This window comes from Falco cherrug, chromosome 4 (assembly GCF_023634085.1).
Source record: "Falco cherrug isolate bFalChe1 chromosome 4, bFalChe1.pri, whole genome shotgun sequence".
In the NCBI taxonomy this organism is placed as follows: domain Eukaryota; kingdom Metazoa; phylum Chordata; class Aves; order Falconiformes; family Falconidae; genus Falco; species Falco cherrug.
In genome coordinates, this window is record NC_073700.1 from 10,385,081 (window position 1) to 10,404,851 (window position 19,771).

Sequence of the window (19,771 nt, forward strand, 5' to 3'; positions counted from 1 at the left end):
GGGCCAAATGCGACTGTCACTTCCCTTCCCTTTCCCTTATCTAAGATGGCTGTAGAGCAGGCTGATTCTGCCCTCAGCTATGATGGCTATCATCAAATGTTTTAAGGACTTCCTGCCCAGAAAAAGGATGGCCACCTAAGCGGCATCTTGCTGCCCTTACCTAACATGGCTGCCAAAGTTCATGGCCTCTTTTTGGTTGTGTGGCAAACAGTGGTTCACAGAAACGAAGCATGAACTTACACTCATGCTTACACATCCTCCCTAACTCCTGCTGAGCATAGTACTGTGGCTGAGCATTTTATATTGAACTCTTTCCATCCACCTGTTGCTTTCCACAGTTCTAAGATGGACACTTTCTGGTAAACATCAAATACCTCATAAAAATACCCATACAATAATTATACCCTCATTTCAGAATGCAACCACTTTCTATATTTTTACCTCAGTCTATCAGTCTGCCCCTGATAACTTTTTAACTCATAAGGCAATTTGAAATAGGATTCAAAAACTCCCAGAGAGAATTCAAGGCACCCAACCGCTCTGAAAGCTGTCACTCATGCAGAAAAGGAAGGCTCAAATTAATGCCATTGCTGAAAACCAAGGTAGAACTCTGTTGTTACATGAGCCACTTGGCAGTGCCAAAAAGTATTAGAAAGACAGCTGGCACATACCATTGCTTCCCCCATGAGACCATCAAAATGGGATTTCTCTAGGGGATGGAGAAGGGTTCAGGTTACCCTAATATGGCAGTGGCTTCCAGTTTAAAGGACACAGATACTTAAGAGTATTAGTTCATTCTACTGGGTGCAGAAAGACTTGAGCAAGATACTGCACAAGCAATACAGTATGAAATTTTTTTCAGTCTCAATATCTAAAAATAATAGATATTTACAGAGAACATCAGAAAAAGATATTCACTGCTCAGTTTAGCTTTTTTACTTGATTCTCTTAGGCCCTAAAGATGATAATTTTTCTTCATCTTTAATTTCACTTTCAGGCTCCTTTCTCCATTAATTTTGCATATAAAAATACAAAAAGTACTTTCATAAACATTCTTTTCATTCCAGCACCTGTAGTACCCTTTGTTTCCATTTTTTATGCCTTTGCAATTCTAAAACGTTCTCAGTTAGTTCTACTTTTGCAACCCTCCCCCTGAAATCGAACTCCTGATAGACTTACATTTATTCCTCATTTCCCCCATACTCTTGTTATACCCCTTTCCTTCCTCCTTTGGATTACTTATGGCACCTTATGTTATGTGCTATAAGCAATAGCTTATATTTTTTTTTAATAAAGAATTTATAAAGAATTTTCATTTATTTAAAAAATCAGTAAATTAGGAATATATTTACCACAATAGTACAGTCTCATAAACAAGCTGATGAAAGCCAGGAAGTGTTGTGCCAGATATATATATTTTTTTTTTTCTCCTGTCAGAATTGACAACTGTGGACATATAGTCCTAAAGCTTCCACCTATTAGCCTTTCTTTTTTTGTCTTAAAAAAATCAGACTCTTCTCTCATCTGGGATTTATTTTCTTTGCTTCATACACAGATGTTACAGCCTGGTTTTGCTGTTTTTTTCCTCATTGGATCATTGGAAGCAGAAGAAAACCAGGCTGTGATGAATCACATCTCTCCTAAATCACCGTGCAATCATAAAGGGGAAAAAAATGAAAACAGCCCTGCGATTTTACTGTGCTATAACTAACAACACAGCAGTCATGCTTTCTCTCATACACTGTGCTGCCTTACCTGAGTTGCTGCTTATTTCCCTCATATATTGCTAGCTAAAGTGCCTGGCCTAGCCCCACTTTCTCGCCTCCACGGCTGCCTGGCCTTCCTGGTGTCAGAGATCCCCCCCATATCCCTAATCCTAACACCTTGTCACAGGGTAATTATAGTGCTGGCACACCTCCAACACCTTGTATCAAACAATCTCCACTTGTTTGCTTTACAGGGAATGATGGACTTAAAAATTAATTCGGACCAGAGAGACCTGTTCACACTAGCCTACTGTATGACCTTGGAAAAGGAACCACCTTTCCTCGGCTTCTAGAAAAAGGGGCTAAACATGACCTTGGATGCTGCTCCAAGACCTGCTGAGGGAAAACACCGCACCAGAGACCCCAGCCCCATTCTATGCTGACCTTGTCGCGGCCTTGTGGCGCAGCCCCGGCTCCAGCTGCCAGCCGGTAACCGGGGCCAGGCAGGCCCGGCCAGCGCTTCCCGCTCCCCCAGGCACGGCAAAGGCATTGCGGCTGCCACAATTTTCAACCCGGGATCATAAAACGCCAAGAAGAACAACGGGGAAAGCAGAAGGATGTCGGGGAGATCCTGCACTCTCTCATGAGGGCTCTGCTGATGAAGCATGACCCCAGTTTCTCCTCAGGGCTACCCTGGTTAACGGCAGGCCAGTCCCGCCCAGGGCGCAGCTGAGGGGAACCGGAGAGGGGACAGACATGGCACCCGGCGCCGGGGCTCACTCACCTCAGCGACCGGCCCCCCTCCCACCTGCTAACTCGTCCTAACCGGACCCTTCCGCAGCAGCCCCTCTCACCCTCCCCCCGCCCCCCAGGGAGCCGCTCAGCTCGCCCCGCCCGGGGCCCCTCACGGCTCAGCCCGCCGGCCCCCCCCAAGCCCGCATTCCCCGCGCGCACCCGGAAGACGGCGGCGGCAGCGGCGGGGCGGGGCCTTGGCCTCTACCGCAGCTTCACTGCGCGCCGCGCGCCTGCGCAGCCCCGCCTCTGCGCTTGCGCCGCCGCCCGCGCGGGGGTTGGAGGCGGCCGCCGCGCCTTCCCTTTGGCCAGGCCCCGCCGAGGACGGCTCCTCCCTCCGCCACCGCCTGCCCTCCCCCCCGACCCCCGCCCCCCGCCCCTCCCCGGCAGCGCCGCCGCTGCTACACCGGGTAGGTTTCCAGTCACTATGGCGGCCGCTGCGCTGAAGGTAAGGGAGGGAGCGGAGCCCTGGTGCGCCCCGTGCCTCCCCCGGGGCCGGGCAGCGCTAGGCCGGGGGGAGGCGCGGGGCCGCGCCGGGCGAGGGACGAGTCTGACCCGGTTTGTTTTCGGCTCTGCAGGTCGGAGGAAAGTTTTCGTGGCCGGCGGCTGCCTGAGAGGCAGCGCTACCGAGCGGGAGGCGTCCGGGCCCGGCCGCCAGGCCTCTCCCGCCGCCGCAGGGCCGGCCGCCGCCGGGCCCGCGGAGCCGCGCTCGGCGGGCGGAGGGAGAGCGCGGGAGGCTGAGGAACGGGCCCTCCTCATGCGCCGCCACCTGCGGACGGGCTGAGCCGAGCGCAGGGGACGCCGCCTCTCCGGGCCGCCGCTCCCCGCGCCGGGGGCTTGTGGCGGGGACTTCCTGGAGCAGCCCCCTGCTCGCCTCCCTTCTCCGCCGGCCCCCGCGCCCCGCCCCGCCGCCAGCCGCCCCGCCGCCGAGGGACGCCCGCTCGCTGCCGCCGGCCGGAGCCATCGCGGGCACCGCCTGGGAGCAACCTGTCAGTGCACCTTGTAGGCCGTCCCCGAGGGACCCTTCCCCTGCGTTAGGGTGTCCCCGGGAGAAGGAGCGTTGGAAGCCCTCTCCATGCCTTATCAAGTTCCTTATCTGAGCGGCTCTCTGAAACCCTAGACCAGTTCAGCTTTATCTGGTGTAGGGGAAGAAAACAGTATAGCCCTTGTACCCCATCCTAAACCGAGGACCACCTATTGTGCTTCACTTCAGTATGTGAAGATGGTGAAATGCGGCTTGCTGTGTGAAGCGACTAGACCCCTGGTGTGGAGTGAGGGCTTTGTATTCACCTCCCGACTCCCGATCTGTATGCTTTGAGAGGGGACGCTAATCCTTCTCCCTCATCCCCCTTCCCTAAACCTTTCCTTGCTTCCATGTTGCATTGGTCGGAATTTTGGTCAGTGTTGTTTACGGAAGGGGGGTGAGAAGGCAGTTGAGGTTAAAAACAAAAGTACTTGTGTGACTCATCTACTTGGATTTAAGACATTCTATCCTTCTTTCAAGGAGCCTTTGCTTCTCTTTGAAGGAATCAGATGCTTGTTCCTATTCTTCCAGAGGAGGATGGATTGAAAGTTGTACATTTTAGACTTCTTTTGAGCCACTGCTGATATTCTTAAAAGACATAATGGGGCTTTTTCACTGGATTATTGCCAGAATTAGTTTACACACTGAAACAATGAGTTGTTAGGCCTTTCATACAATAATGTTTGTCCTGCTTTAATATAAAGTTGCTGTGGAGGTTTGAGGTGAAAATTGTGGAGGACAGTCTGCATCAGAAGAGGCTCTCTTCATCTCTGGTCGGTGTGGCAACCCCAATCTGTCCTCGATGCCTTCAGCCTTGGCCATCTTCACTTGCCGCCCGAACTCTCATCCGTTTCAGGAGCGTCATGTCTACCTGGACGAGCCTGTCAAGATCGGCCGCTCAGTGGCTCGCTGCCGGCCAGCTCAGAATAACGCAACTTTTGACTGTAAGGTGCTGTCCAGGAACCATGCTCTTGTCTGGTTTGATCACAAGACGGGCAAGGTAAGATTATTTTTTTTAAATTTAAAAATAATGAACTGCACATTTGTTTTAGCAAGTTACTGTAGGTTGCAGATCGCTTTGGTTTCACTGTAATAAATATGATTGCAAGTGGAAGGAGTAAGATTTGTGGTATAGTTGAAATGATTACTTTTCAGGTAAGCTGATAATTTCCTACTGAGCAGAAGCTTTAAATATTATTAAAGTACATAAAACAGTTGAAAATGGTTATAAGTGCTGAAAAAAGTTGCATGCGTATTATTCATTGCTGGAAGTAGGTGATTTTGAGGTAATAAAAATGTGAAAGCACAGACTTGCATGACTATAATAGCGTAACAGTATTTTTTAAAATACTGAGAAATTACTATTTTATCTGAGCATGTAAATGGATCTCATTGCGAAGAGCATTAAAAAACCACTCAGTTTATTTGGTACTCTTCCTACTTGCCCTTTTGAAATGTTATAAAGAGTATTTTGTTGTTTGGGTCTGATAGGAGGTTTGTTACTGGCAGCAGGAGCGTAACAAATGGCCTACAAGATATTTTCTCATTGATAGTGAAAACGGTTTTAAAATATATCCTGTGTTCACTTAACTGTTCTTTTCAAAAGGCTAACTGTCTTGTTAAGTGAAATTTAGGGGTTCTGTAGTGCATGTTTTGTCCACTAGGGATTGAACTGGGACAAGTAAAGTTATTGTACTTAATGACTGTCAAGTTAGTTTTATATATCCAACAAGAAATGAACAAAATGCAGATTGCAGTTGCTCAACAACGTATTTTTTTTCCAATATACTGATGTTATGCCCTAGAACTTCACATGCTCTAAATTAGCTCTGTTTTTTAGCTTCACAGCATGCCCCTCTATGAAATGCAGCGTAGCACTTGATTTTAAGAATAGTATGGTCTGTAATTAATGAAGTATTTTTTTTGTAGTGTGACACAGCAGAAGTAACAGTATAGCGCAGTCGAAGTTCTTAAACCTTCTATTGTTAACTATCCTATGTTATGCAATACCTAGGCATGATGGGACCTGCATGTAATTGTGCAAACAGCTATCTGTATTAGTGTTTCGTTAAGCATGTTGTTTTGGCTCTGTTGTGTGTGTGATGTGCATTCTTGGACACTTTAGAAAACTTAAGTACTTGAAGTATTTTCAATTGAAGCTTAGCTTTTAACCTTGTTTGACTCTACAAAGGAGTGTTACAATTTATTGTGCTGTTTTTAAATGGAAAAGTATTATGCATATAGGTTTTTATCAATGTTTCTCATGATTTATAAAGATGTTAAGACCCCTGTTAAGCTCTGTTATGGTTACAAATAGTCTAGCTGTATTAAACCTAGTTAATTTGACAAAGCATTGAGTACTGAGCAAGCCTGCCGACTAATAATGAGCTTGAAAAACAGTCAGCTGTGGGTTTTTTTGTTCTTAAATTTGTTAGCTTTGGCTTTTCTAATACAGGTAAAAAAATTACATGTTTATTGATCATATCTAGCTGATCTAAAATAGCAACTTAGTAGTAAATAAGAGGATGATATTCTTGAGATACCATCATGTGAAGATTTGACTGGAGTCTTGATGAAAATTGCCAAAGTGGTTATCTGGATCAGTAGCTGTACTGATCAACTAAAGTGTGGGGTTAAGGTCATGCATAAGAATACATTACTGTACATTTTGCGTGTTTAGATGTTATGGTACTGTAAAAGGTTTAAATCACTGATACAGCAGCACGGAGAATTTTGGGTTCTGTATTTGTTTCTTGGCAATACGCTCTGGATTTTCATCTGGTTGAGTATCTGGTGGATTGTAAGACAGTTGGAGGAGAGGGCAAAAATGTATTGTTAGAGATAAATGCCAAATGCTGTTGTGAAAAGGCAGGTAGAAAATGTTGGTAAATAGAAGCTTAACCTTGAATTGCAAACAAAGAATTCTGGGGTGTTTTCAAAGTACTAACAAAAATATAAACTATGTCTGAACATTTGCATGCAGGAATGTTTATTATCATTACTTACAGGACTTCTAATAAGTACATCTCATTTAGGAACATGTAATTATCCTATCAATGACCTATATTTAAACCTGAATAAATTCTTTTTGCCATAATATTTGTAAACATTTCTTAGAAGCTTATGTATAGGGCTTTTGTCAGTTGTGGGTTTTATGAAGATAAAAGACCTTGAAATGTTAATTTAGTAACAGAGATAAACCTTCAGATATTTCAAAATAGTTCATGAATGATCTGGGGCTGCAGTTTCCTAAGTTGTGGAATTTGGTGATACCAGTTTCTGGCATTCCCAGTTGCTTGGTCCAGTCTCTGTACTGCCTCTTGAGCTGCCTCTCAGTTATACCTTTAATTCTTTTTTGAGGGTTTGGAGTTTTGTTTTGTTGCAGTGATTCATGTGAGTGATCCTGTTTACTACATAGGCTGTAGACAATTATATCAGCATAATCTGTAAACAAGGGTAGAAGCTGAAGAGAGGGAGCATCGGTAAGTGGTGCCAAGGAAACTGGTATACAATTTTATTTTTTTGAGGCAGAGGTAGGCTTAAGCTGAAGTATGTCACACAAGCAGACTATGTTTAAGATGACATGCTACTTACAGTTGAAAGATGTGAATGTTTACTTTGTATAAAGGCAGTTTAATTATGCATGTAAAAAAGTAGGTGCCCAAAGGAGATAATGCCTATGTAACTCCAGCGTTATTAAGGATAAAAGTAGGGTGAGTCTTCAAGATAACCAATAAATAGCATTTAAAAGCAGATATTTAAAGTTGGATTTGCTTTTAAAAATATTTTTAACATAATATGTAAGCCTAAAAATGTGTAAGATAAAAGTGGAAGGGAGATAATGGTTGAAGTATCTGTACTCAGTTTTTGTTTGCTTAGTAATACTTTTGTAGACAACCAGTGCGATGCCTCTTTTTGCTTGTTTGTAGAAACAGTGTAATATCTCCCTGTGGATTTTTCATACAGCAGTTACGTTAGAAGATTATGCTTAGAATAGATTTTGATTTATTTATTTATTTATTTTAGTAATTACAATTTAATGAATCTTTGTAAGGGATGTCTGAAAAAATGAGTCACTAGATATGTATGAGGTAGATGTGCTGAGCATGGAGTGTTTCAAAAAGTGTGAATCAAAGCAAAAGAAGTGTGCTATAGTTCAGAAAATCTAAGTATGTTTGTTCAGCTTCTATCACTGCATATGGGCAGAAACTCTGAAAACTGCTTAACTGAAATCCTCTTAAAATATATTTTTTCAGGGTAGAGGGTTGTTTTGTTTTTAAAAATAAGCAAGTTGAAAACCCTTGAGAATTTGTATGTGACTTCTCCCAGGCTGAAATGCTTCTGGCAGATGTGGTGGAAGTTTTTAGTTCAAACCTGAAGTTTTGGACAGATATCCAGGCTTTCAAAAATTGGGATTATTCAGTGCCTGAGATTGTTGTGAGTGGCTCTTTTAAGTACCTTTTTATAAAGAATCCATTGCCATAGTTTACTAAAGGCACTGAGAAACTGTGTAAGAAATGAAGTATTTTCTTAGACCAAAAGGATTCAAAATAACTGGTCATTTTTAAGAACTGAAAAAAGTAACATACAGGCACAAGTTTTTGTGTTAGGGTGATAGCTACTACTACTGTTTTCACTTAATTCAAAGCGGGTGTGAGCATTCATAGTATCTTGGTTACAGAAATGCCAAATACTAAATTGAAAGCCAAATAGTCCACATGATAGCACATGAAATTTATTAAGGCCATGCTTTATGGCTTCTGGGCCTAAAATATGTGAGATAATGTTGCAGAATACTTACTGCAGGGAGCACCCTCTTTAAAAAAAACAAACCAACTCTGCTTCTCTGCTCCTGCCCACCCACCCACCCACCAAAAAAAAAACCAACAAAAAAACCCAACACACAACCCACCTAAAAATCAAAACCCCAAACAAAACAACCAAGAAAAATTCACAAACAAACCAGAAAACACCACCCAAAACCAACAACCACAAAGGTACAGCCAGGGAATTGCAGATTGGCTAGCTTTGTTTGAGTCCCTGGGAAAATCGTGGAATAAGCTTTGGAAAACTTTTCTGGGCACATGGAGAGGATGGTTTGGTAATGGTCAGTATGATTTAGCAGGGATAAATCATGTCTGATGAGTCAGATTGCCTTGTATGATAAAATGACTAGATTTGTGGGCAAGGGAGAGCAGTGCATGGTATTTATCTTGCCTTTTAGCAGGGTTTTTGACTATTTCCCATGATGGTCTTCTAAGATAGGGCATTGCAGCCTGGATGTACGAATAACTAGATAAGTAAAACAAAACTGGTTTGAGGATCAAGCTCAGTGGTTAATAGGTGGTGCTCTACCTGGATGCTGGTGACAAGCAGAATACTACAGGAGGCTATAGTGACCTGTCCCGTTTAATATTTTTATCGGTAACCTGAAGGACATGGTGAAGTACACTCTAGTCAAGTTTGAAGATGACACTGAATCTGGGAGTATTGTGGTGGGGAAAGAGTTGATATGCTCAAGGACAGCACTGCCATTCAGAGGGACCTGACCTTGCTGAAGAAGTAGACAAGACGGGAATATCAGGAGTCTCAATAAGGACAAATGAAGTCCTGCACGTGGAAAGGAAGAACGCCTCGCAGTTTGTTAGACCATGTCTGGGATACTGCATCTAATTTTGGACCACCAATGCAAGAAACAGATTGATGAACAGGAGTTAAAAGATTTTGGATGCTTTCTTTTTTTGCTGTGTTATACTAGGGATAAAAATCTATTGACCATATAAAAAGGAGTATGTTTTTCACTGAAGAGGACATAGAATGTTTTGTGGAGATCAAGAATTTGGCAAAATTCAAGAAGTATTAGAGATTCCTCTATGATACTCTGGGCTGTTCGGTGCTGATACATGAGAAATTAAACATCCCTTACATAGATCAGTAGCATTTTTTTCATTAGATACCATTTCTATTATATATTTTTCCTCTGTTACATCTTTTCAGCTTTCTGTTCTGGTTGTTGTCCTTGAGAGCTGGACAAACATTTTATTTTTCAGTGCTTTTGATGTTCTGTGCTTACAGCCTGCAGTATCTGTGGAGGAGACACAGTTTGCAGTGTCTGTAGAGGAGACACTTTATCTTCCAAACATCAAATGTGTATTCCAAGTGCCCTGGGAGACTGACCTGGGATCTGTTATAATGCAAGAAGGTGAAATTTCAGTGCTTAGATGCTTTTGGTAAGAGGGTGATGTCACCCAGCCCTTACGTACACCTGTTAATATTTTTATGTAAGTGCTGTTCACCCTGAATGAACTATCAATTTTTTGCTGATAGGTTCGTAACAGTAGCATGGGGTATGGAGTGCTCTGTTCCGGCAAACTTCACCACTGTACTTTTAGAACCCAGTGTAGGACTGTTGGTGGCCATTTATAGTAGAGGTAAGTTACTGCTGACAAGGATTTCCCTGCAGAGATACCATCTAGAGCCACTGCTGCAGAGCTAATACTGTAATTCTTGGAGCTGATCCATTGCAGTCATGATGCATCTATCCTGAGCCAGGAACACCAACGCATTGATTAGGTTTTAAAAACAAACAAAAATCCCTTTTGTATTTGCAATGAATTTTTACAAACCTCAAATGAATCAGGTTACTTAGCAGTATTGAAGGCCAATAAATATGTTTTCCTTAGGTCTCTAATGAGATGGTTTGGGTTTGCTCCTGGTCCCATGCTTCTAAATATAAAACCTTGCTTCCCTCATATATTTTCATTATATAAAATACTTTTTGACTGACTGACTTTCACATGTTAGTCATGGCAGCCCATTGCTCGTCTGCAGGTGATTTACATTACACTGGAGAAATACTTTTTTGGCTTTGCCTTCTCGTTTTTCTAACTGAATTTGAACAGTTTTCATTGTTCATTTATCTAATTTAAGCATTTAAATGCACGTATGCTGTAAAGGGCCATGTGGGTTAGTGGTGTCTAACTGTGTCAGTGTGCTGCTTTTGGTTGTGTTGATTTTAATCTATTCTGGCTAAAATTCTGCAAAATGTGTGCACAAACACTCAACTGATTTGTTGTGTTTTGGTTTTTGTCATTTATTTTAATAGATAATACAAAGTGAAAATCATTATTGTTTGTGGAACCTGGCAAGTGAAAGGGAAGGAAGAATGCTGTCTCCATCCCTAAAGCTAGCAATTACAGAGGCTATTGCTACTAAATTACACGATTGTTTGTTGTCTCTGCATTTTCTTTTGAATCACATCAATAACTGCTTCCTGTTAACCTTGCTCACTTGCTGAGAGTTTGGATTATCTAAGAACTCAGAGTTTTGTTAAATCTTGCTGTGACAATGCATTAATGTTTGCAATTTGTCTTTCCTTCCAGAAGCATTTCTGCTTGTAGCAGAATTCTCGGAAGAAGGCTTACAGTATTGTCACATTTTTGTTGAATATAGACAAGCATTTTTTTCAGTCTGCTTTAGAAGTGGGAACCTCGGGCAGAGAGGTGGTTTGAGCTGTACCATCTTAAGCCCCTGTAAGAAGACATATCTGTCTGCCAGAGGCCCAGAACAGTTTCCGTTTTGAAAAGGAAAATCATTATGCTGAAGCCAACCACTTAATCAAATACAATTTTTGTTATGTTGTACCAGACACGCATGTATGTGATTGAGCAATGTCTCAGTTTATTTCAGTCTTGAGAAATAAATAAATTATGAACTTCCAGCAGGCTTATAATAGAAAGCCCCAAATCCTGTAGTAACGCTGTACTTGAATGGAAAAACACAGAAAATGATAGCAGCAGTTTGACTTTTTATTTTTGTTAAAATGTAAAAAGTAAATCTTAAAAGTACTGGGATTAGTCAGGAGTAGCTAAGGGCATGAGGAATTTATAATCTTTGCAAAGCTAAGGAGTACTTCAGTATTGATAGTTGAACTATGGTGCATACTGGAGGAAAGTATGTGCTATTATTAGACCTTTTTAGGTTATAAAATAACAATAACCAACCACTGAAAAGACTGAAGAATTGATGATATGGGCTCAATCGCAAATGTTCTAATAGCGTAAAACAGTGACAACTAGTAACTAAACACAAAAATACTGACAGTATTGTGTGACTGTTAGTTTATCTGCAGTTGGAAGATACTGTTCAGGTTTAGTTTTCATGTGGTAATTCCAATGTGTTGAAAATATTTATTGACAGAAAGACTTAAATATAGGAAACATGCAAAGTCTGAGGTATATATAGAAGCTACATAAGAACAAACAAGTGACCTTTTGTTCTCATATTAAGAGGATATTGAAAATAAACCTAAGAACAAGTTACTAATGCTGTATGTTCTCATAATTACAGTTGTAATAGTTCTTTCATAAAAATAAAATTAATGCAAGAGATTAAGATACAAGAGTTGTAGATGCTTGTAACTGTGTATTGAGTAAAGGAAGGAACAGAAATGCTTATGTTTCAAATCAAAGAAGAAAAGCTCTGTTATGGGCCGGATACATATTTGTACTGCAGGTTCTTTTGAAGACATTTGGTACTGGCTGCTGCTATTTACATATGCCATTAGTCTTATCGGATAGGGCACTTTTTGCTCTTAACTGGCACTTTTCAGAGTTGTTTCTTTTCTGGATGTTGAGCAAGATGAAGTTTAAACATAGATTTTCCAAAACTTTGTATGTCTTTTACAGAACACTGATAATGTTGCACCAGATGTTTTTTGCTTGTTTAACTCCCTGCTCCCCCTCCATGCCCTGCCCCAGCAGATTTTGATGACTCTGCCTTTCTTTCTATTTTGTAATTGCTTTTCTTGAAGTGTAATGCTTAACTGTATAGGGTAGAAACCAGATCTCTTGGTTTTGCAATCTGGGCGTACAGCCTGCCTACCTGTTTGCCTTTTAAATTTCTGGTGACCTTTCTCAGTAATTCCTGGCACAGTTACTGTAATTTTTCTCTTTTTTTGATTGTTAGCTATAATAATTGAATGGACTTATGGGCAATAGCATTGCAAAATGGTTTTGGTGGTATTACTTGTGATTCTGTTCTGACATTGCCTTTTTCTGCACTTACACTTAGTGTTTCAGTGTTTCAGGTACTTGAAGAATCCATGGTGGCATAATGAATTATTTGTAATTCTTCACGTTTTTAATTTGTTGTTAAAAAACCCTTTGTTTTTTATACATGGTTGTGAAAAAATACATTCTGCAGCCAAGCTATTTTTTCAGGTCTTTGATCTCAGTAATTGCAACTCCTTGTTGTTTACTTGCAATTGTTACAAGGATTTCTCTTGCTGAATGGCAGAGGATTTCTAAGGATATATGGAGTCAATATAATCGCATATTATTAAGGGACAAAGAATAAGTTTGAAGCTTCTTTTGTTTCTATGTATTTCAGAACTGTAAATCATTATGTATAGTTAAGGTGGTATCTACTCTGGGGGAGTTTACAGTATTATGAGCAAGGACAGCCATATTCTACGGCACAGATGTGCTGTCAGAGGATAAGTTAGGTTGGTGTGGACTTCTGGAGGTCATCCAGTCCAATCCTCTGTTCCACAGCAGGTCTGATTAGTTTAGATTGCTTGTGGACTTGTGATAGAATTTTGGGTATAAAATTAATCCCTACCAAAAAATAAGCATCTGAGGACAAGGTCAGGTGTATTTTCTAGGTAGGTTAGCTTGTGTTGCTGTTCTCTTATGTTCTAAGCTTTCAGTGTTTGTGTGTATATATAATTTGGTTTTATGAAATAACTGGAGTACTGCTATTGTAGTGTAACTTAATATTACCACCAAAATGTGTCAGATAGAAATACTTTTAAAATTTATCTGGAGGAAAAGAAGCACTAAATGGAAGATGTAAGAACGTTCCTAGTTCTACCCCTAATTCCATAAGGATGGCAGTAATACAACACTTTCACTTACAGCTCTCAACCACTACTTCCTTTTCTAAAACTCAAAGGGGAAATTAAAAAAAAAATATTTTTTTGTCTTCCTCTTTGTGGACTTTCCCTAGACTGCATATTCCAGTAGTTGTAAGAGAAAGCCAGGAATACAAATAGTCATAGAAAGGGCATATTTGTTTTTGCAATCTGTGTGACTAGTTCACATTAGGTAAAGCTACCGGTTGCACTGTTTAAGCAGGGGTTTGGTAGGAATATAAGTATTGTCTGTGACATGGAAGGCCAGTGGTTTGGTCTGTCAACAGGGGACTTCTGTGTGCTTGAAGGAAGAACAGATAGATTGCTATTGTATTATGGTACTTGTAACATAGAAAGGCATGTGGATATTCCATTTCAGTGCTAACTTTACCCATGCTGCCTTCCTGATTTTTAGTTAAATTTATGAATCTGACTGTTAATTAGAAAGTTAAAAGTTAACTTAAGATTCATAAATAGAAGTTAACTTTTAACTTTCGTGTAAACAGAAGGGAAAATGGTTTTTGTGGATTTCTTACTTGAACAAATGCATTATATTAACACAGATGGACAACTTTCTCTCAAAACTCGTTTTTTGTCATGGAATCTGTGTATGTACGCTACCTCACCTACTGAAATCAGTATAGGTTATACATACATCCTATTGCAGAGTATTGCCTCCTGATAAATTTAATGCAAATCTACATTTTTGCTGCAGGTTGCCTTGCTCTTGACCCCATGTTCCAGAAGTGGGCTTGGGAAGAGTTAGTTTGGCAAAACACTGCACCAGCACAGCTGTCTTGCTTTCTTTGAGCCACTCTGGGACACCCAGATAGCATTCTTGTGGGCTCATTTAGGTCATCCTGTTCTGGGATTTTGACTGCTTCACAGACTGATGTAAATCGGCTTACAGGCCTACAGTTGTACCATTTTGTATGCAGTAGTGCAGATAGGTGTGTGGTTTTGGTCTCCCCTTGATCAAATGAAAACGGGTTTAATTTTTGTCTTCCCTTTCCCACATAGCTTTATGTTGAGCCTTTCCAGGGTAGGTGTTGCTGTTGCTGGATGAATTTTAGATGATGATGATGATGTAAGTTTTATAAACTAATATTAAAGGATTTTGATGACTAGTCTTTCTTTTGAGATCTGTAACTCATACTCTTTGATGTGTTTTACAGTTTAAACTTGCTGTACACATCTTCATTTATAATTGCTGGTTTGTATTTCCAAAAAACTTAGAAAAAGAATTGTTTTCTAGTTGCCTTTAAAAACCTTTTTTGAAGATGTAGGTTTGGGCCTAATGTTAGGGTACAAGTAATCCTGTAAGATTATTTCAGTGACTGGATCTGCTTGCTGGAGTTGTGCCTCAAATTAAGTCTAAAAAGGACGTTATATAGTTCTGCTTCAAAGATCGCTTTAGACAGTTTTTATACAGGTGAGCAAAGCTGAGTGGAAACTTTCTCTGGATTGGAGAGAATAGTTTTCAGACAATGAAAGGATTTAAGAAATAGTAAGTGCTTGCTTATGCTTGTAGACGTTTGGAAAAGGTAATAATTTTACTTGACTGCTGCACTCTCACTGAGGTGTCACAAGTATTCTTTTTCATGGGACAGTTGTAGTTGTGGACCAAGTCCTGGTTGTGCTACATGAAAGTGCTATTAATTGTTGGCATTACTCAAAGTTGGTAACTTGTATAATATTTTAGTGTTCTAAAATTGAGTTGTCCATGATCTACATCTAAAATGGAGCTCTTTGCTGGTGGTATTTAATGAGGTCGTTATCAGTAATAAGGATGCTTTTTTTTCTGATACCATCAGGATTAAAGCTGTTCCCTGAGACATGATGCAACGATGACTTCTCCATTAGTGCTAAAACTACAAGTTACTTTGCAATTATGGAATAAATATGTGTTGGTATGAATCTTTCTTGCCTTTCCTTAAGCTGGAATAAAACCTGAGAAATTTTAAAACAAACATCTGTTTGATGGCATATTAAAAAGAAAAAAGAAGAGGAAATGGAACAACTGACCTTCCAGAATTGAGGCATTTGCATCTGATTTTTTTTTTTTTTTTTTGGCCAAAAAAACCCAACTGTTGAATTTTTTCATTTGAAATTTCTGTTCCTGGACTGTGCAGGAACTAAGCATTCTTACAGATGAAAAAGATGCGGTGGCTTAACATGTGACTTGGTGCAACAGTAGCTGCCAAAGTGTGAATGTTTACATCCATGGCAAACACTAAGCAGTTGGTTTAGTCTGTAAGGTGAAGCTAAGGGTGTGTGTGCAGGTAGTTATTATGTGTCTGCATCTCGAGCTGGTAACTAGAATTAGTAGTATGACAGCACAACTCGTTTGGGGGCTGTACTATTAGCGTTTACTAACAAAAAAGTAAATGCTGTTTTAGTGGGAATTGTATTACAGCAAGGAGCTTGTGTCGCAGGATCCATTTTGGAATGAGAATCTGTGATTATATACAGACAGAAAATGTTTTTTATCTTAAAACTTGATTATTGCATTTACAGACACAGCCAGCTTGCATTTTTATTTTAAAACCGGTTATATTTAATGGATGACAGAGTGAAAACATGAGTAAGAAGGGGAAAAAAACCCAAAAACCAACAAACCAAACCAGAAAAAAAGAGGCAAATCTGCTTTCTAGGAATAGTGTCTTCAATCTGAAGAGAAGTTGCAACTTTTGGAAAGTATGCTTGAAGTGTGAGCTAACAAATAACATTGTAAAAAGAATGCTCAAGCAAAACAAGTATTTTGGTACACAGGAAGGGGTCAGCTTTTTACAATTTTGATATTACCAGTGGCTGTGTAGTTGCTAGGACATGAAAAAGAATTTCAGTGAGTCTACTGAGTCAAATATAAAAAATGGGCCAGTTCAGTCTTTGCTCCTATGATTTCTGACACTTAAAATTCATGCTCTGGTGTTTCCTTTCCATAAAGCTAGAGATGCTACAGTGGGTGGAGGAGACCAAACTGCTACTGATCATCTGGATTTTTTTCCCCCTCATCATTGTTCCTTTCATGGTTACCTTTTAACTTCATTGTGGTTATTAAATACTAAAATAGTTACTAATAAAACTTGTGATTGCAGTAGAATTTCTTACTGTTTGTATTTTTTATAATTCCTGATGGAAAGTCCCATTTCAGTGGAAGAAAAGAACACCGGTAATAAATTGCCACGGGTGTTAGATGCACTGTTGGCTCATATGACTGGCCAGGAATGCACATTTTTTAGTTGTGTTTGTGGGTAGGTCTGAGCGCCTTTTAAAGAACTTAACAAGGTTTTTGTGGTTTATGCATATGCTATGTGGGCTTAGGCTAGTGGAGATTAGCTCCTTATTTTCCTGATGCATTGTATTTTTGAGCAATTGAGAGAGTGTTACCTGTACTACAACGTTTTAATGTAGCCTTTGAAGTATGAGCTTTGTTTGCTGGCATCTTAAAAGAGGGAGGAGAACGTTTATCTGCTTTGATAAACAAGCCTTTAGAAAGAACTCTGTGACCTTGCTTGAAGAATTATGATGGAAGGAATGTCTTGTATATTTATGTAATCAGAAGTGGTAAATTGTTAAATGCAGCTTGTTTTAAGTGTAAAGCACTTAGATACCTGCCTACACTGAGGCATAGTAAGGGTATTATCATTTAAATGTATGAATTATAATTAACATATTTTTAACATGCTAATAGTGTAAAGCCAAACTTACAATTTTTGAAAACATTCTAGTTTAAATACTTGAGGAGTTTGTTTTTTCTCAAGTATGACATCTTCAAGTTCTGCAAATAGACATAGATGGCTGTTCTTTGTAAAATAGTGTTAACAGTTTTCTTCAGACATGTTGATATTACGCTTGGGTAAAACTGTTAACAAAGTCCCATAGCAGGAAGCTTGTGTGTCTTGCATCTTCCCACAGTGTTTATGAGAAACTGCATTATGAAAACTGTGGTAGAATACAGAGTCTTTGTTACTTTCTGGAAAACTCAGTGCTGCAATTCAGAGGGGAATCATGCTTGGTGGTTTCCAGTTCTACTCTTCTACAGAATTTTGTTCCAGCTCCAAAGGTACTTTTTAAAATGCCAATTTCTGTGTTCCTATATGCTTTCTAGTTCCCTTAACAAAACAACTGAAGCAAATAGGACGAAACAAAATCTTGTCAACTTGTTCTGCATTGTCCAGTGAAAATATCTTTCAGAAAATCCAAGGTCACTGAGTCTATACATTTCTGAAAATGTGGGTGATAACACTTCTTTAGAACAAGACACTCTTGCCAGCGTTAGGGCAGTTATCTAGTAAGTTAACAGAAAGAGTGAAATGGAGTAGGCAGCAAAAAAGCAGAATGAACAACAACTTCAGAGTAGAGTGTTGTAGCAGTAAGTTCCTCTCTTTGTTGTGTTTCTTTGTGGATTTTTGGGTAGTAACTTCCTTTTATTTGTAATGTATATATTATCATTAGAAAATATGGTACTTCAGGTTGTGGAATTAAGTTTCCCTTTATTTTTTCCATTGAGAAGGTAAAAGATAAAATGTTTTGCAAAATACTACTTCTTAGCAAGGTATATGACAAAACTGAAGAAATGAGAACGAATCTGTGGCAGAAAACATTGTGTGTGGGTGCACAGAATTTTCCCAAACCGGTTCTCAAATGTCAGATGAGCCCTTCTGCATAACTGGTCCTTCATCCATCCTGTCCTCCTCACGCTAACTCTTGCACTTGAGCCACTCTTTAAAACCCTAGACCTTAGACTTCAGCTTACTGGTCTATGCTCCATACTGCTGGTCCTGTTGTCTTTCAACTCATTGGAAAAAAAGAATTCCAAGGTTTCATAAAAAGCTGCCTTTTCCACCCCGTTTTTTAGCAGGTTCCCACTGGAGCCTATAAGGCTTGTCTTCCTGAAAGTCATTGTTACCCTAGCTGCCACCTTCCTCTTATTACTGCCCCTTTCTGCAAAGTAAGAAAGATAGATTCCCAAGAATCTGTCGTAGCATCCCGTCTCAGCTGCACCTTTAATTCATCTTTTGTCCAAGTGGGTTTGAGGTAAGTGTCACGTGGTGATGGGGCAGGCAGACAGAAGTGATTTTAGGGGCTGGAGAGAGGGAAAATTAGGGAAAAGAGGAGTGAGTTGTAAGGCTGGAGGAAACTTTTCTGTCTCTGTGTCTCATTCCTTCTAAATATAAGCAACCGATTCTTGATGTCACTTGCTCAGATTTGAGCCTGCTAGCCATAGCGGAGGTGGTCTGCAGGTGCTTAGGTACTGTGGGGGTCAGGAAGCACATCTGTACGGTCAGGCTGGAGAACTCCAGAGGAGAGCTTCTTACCAACAGTGAGGCTCAGATCACTTTTCAGTATTCGAGGTGGTGGGAACAGCACTGAGCAGTGAAGATACCATGGAGTTTGATGGTATTGGAAATTCTGTGAAGATGGGGTACAAACATAAATGATGTTGCAAGTGGATGGAGTGATGCAAAAGGGAATATTGGAACTTAAGAACAACTGAAGTTACGTCTATACACTTGCAAGTTGCTCTTTAAAAAAAAAACCACCAAACCCCAAAGGGAAGCATGTATTACCACTTCTCCTTTTTAAATTTGTACCATTAAGGATAGGTACTTGAAGAGCAGAGTTGTGTGCTGTTAAGAAAAATCATCGTAAAGGTGAAAGTTATCATTTAAGGTAATAAAGCTTTTACTTGAAAATTTTCTGTGTTGTCTGCTGTTTAAGTGTGTCATTTCTGAAAATGCATATTTATCTCAGCTTAATTTCTTAAGTTCTATTAAAATATTTTTAGCATGTTAGAGAGCTGTCATTACAAGCAGTGCAGAAATCGTGACTAATGAGTATTTATAGCAAAATAAATATTTCTCGATCAGACAGTTTTATTTTTTTCATTGAACTACTCATAAGGTTGGAAGGTGGGTCATCTTCCATGAAAGATTTTAGGGAAAATAGTTTAATCTCTTTATATAAGTCTGTTCCTGGTGATGAGTGTGCTGTCTCTATGCCATGTTTGAGAGACTTAAATTTACCTCTTCACCTGTTTTTCAGTAAGTTGGTTTTTTTTTGGTTTTTTTTTTTGAGGCTTTATATTGTGACTTGCTAATGAGAGCATTGGATGTTAAGAGTCTGCTTCAGTGTTTTTGGTTTATGTTTTAATTAGCAGCATGGAGCTACTTTTGTTCATTTATACACTGTCACAGCTAAAATAGTTTTTCATACTTAATGTAGTTTTGAACACGTTGCTTCGTGAAGACTCCTAGTAATACAGTTTGCATTGTAGTTGATACTAAGTAGAGATGAATGTTTGTATCCTTGAACTGACGCAATATTACTCTT

The 19,771-nt window shown here is 40.0% G+C and overlaps 1 protein-coding gene across 31 annotated transcripts in view; it reads left to right on the plus strand.

Moving 5' to 3' along the window:
- The first annotated feature begins 3,585 nt into the window (after positions 1-3,585).
- Positions 3,586-19,771, plus strand: part of SLMAP (sarcolemma associated protein) — an 89,337-nt gene continuing 73,151 nt past the window's right edge. For all 31 annotated transcript variants that reach the window (XM_027805326.2, XM_027805370.2, XM_027805377.2 and 28 more), the window contains exon 1: positions 3,586-4,522. In XM_027805326.2, coding sequence (XP_027661127.2) covers positions 4,325-4,522 — 198 coding nt within the window. In that variant the 5' untranslated portion in view covers positions 3,586-4,324. The remainder of the gene's footprint in view (positions 4,523-19,771) is intronic.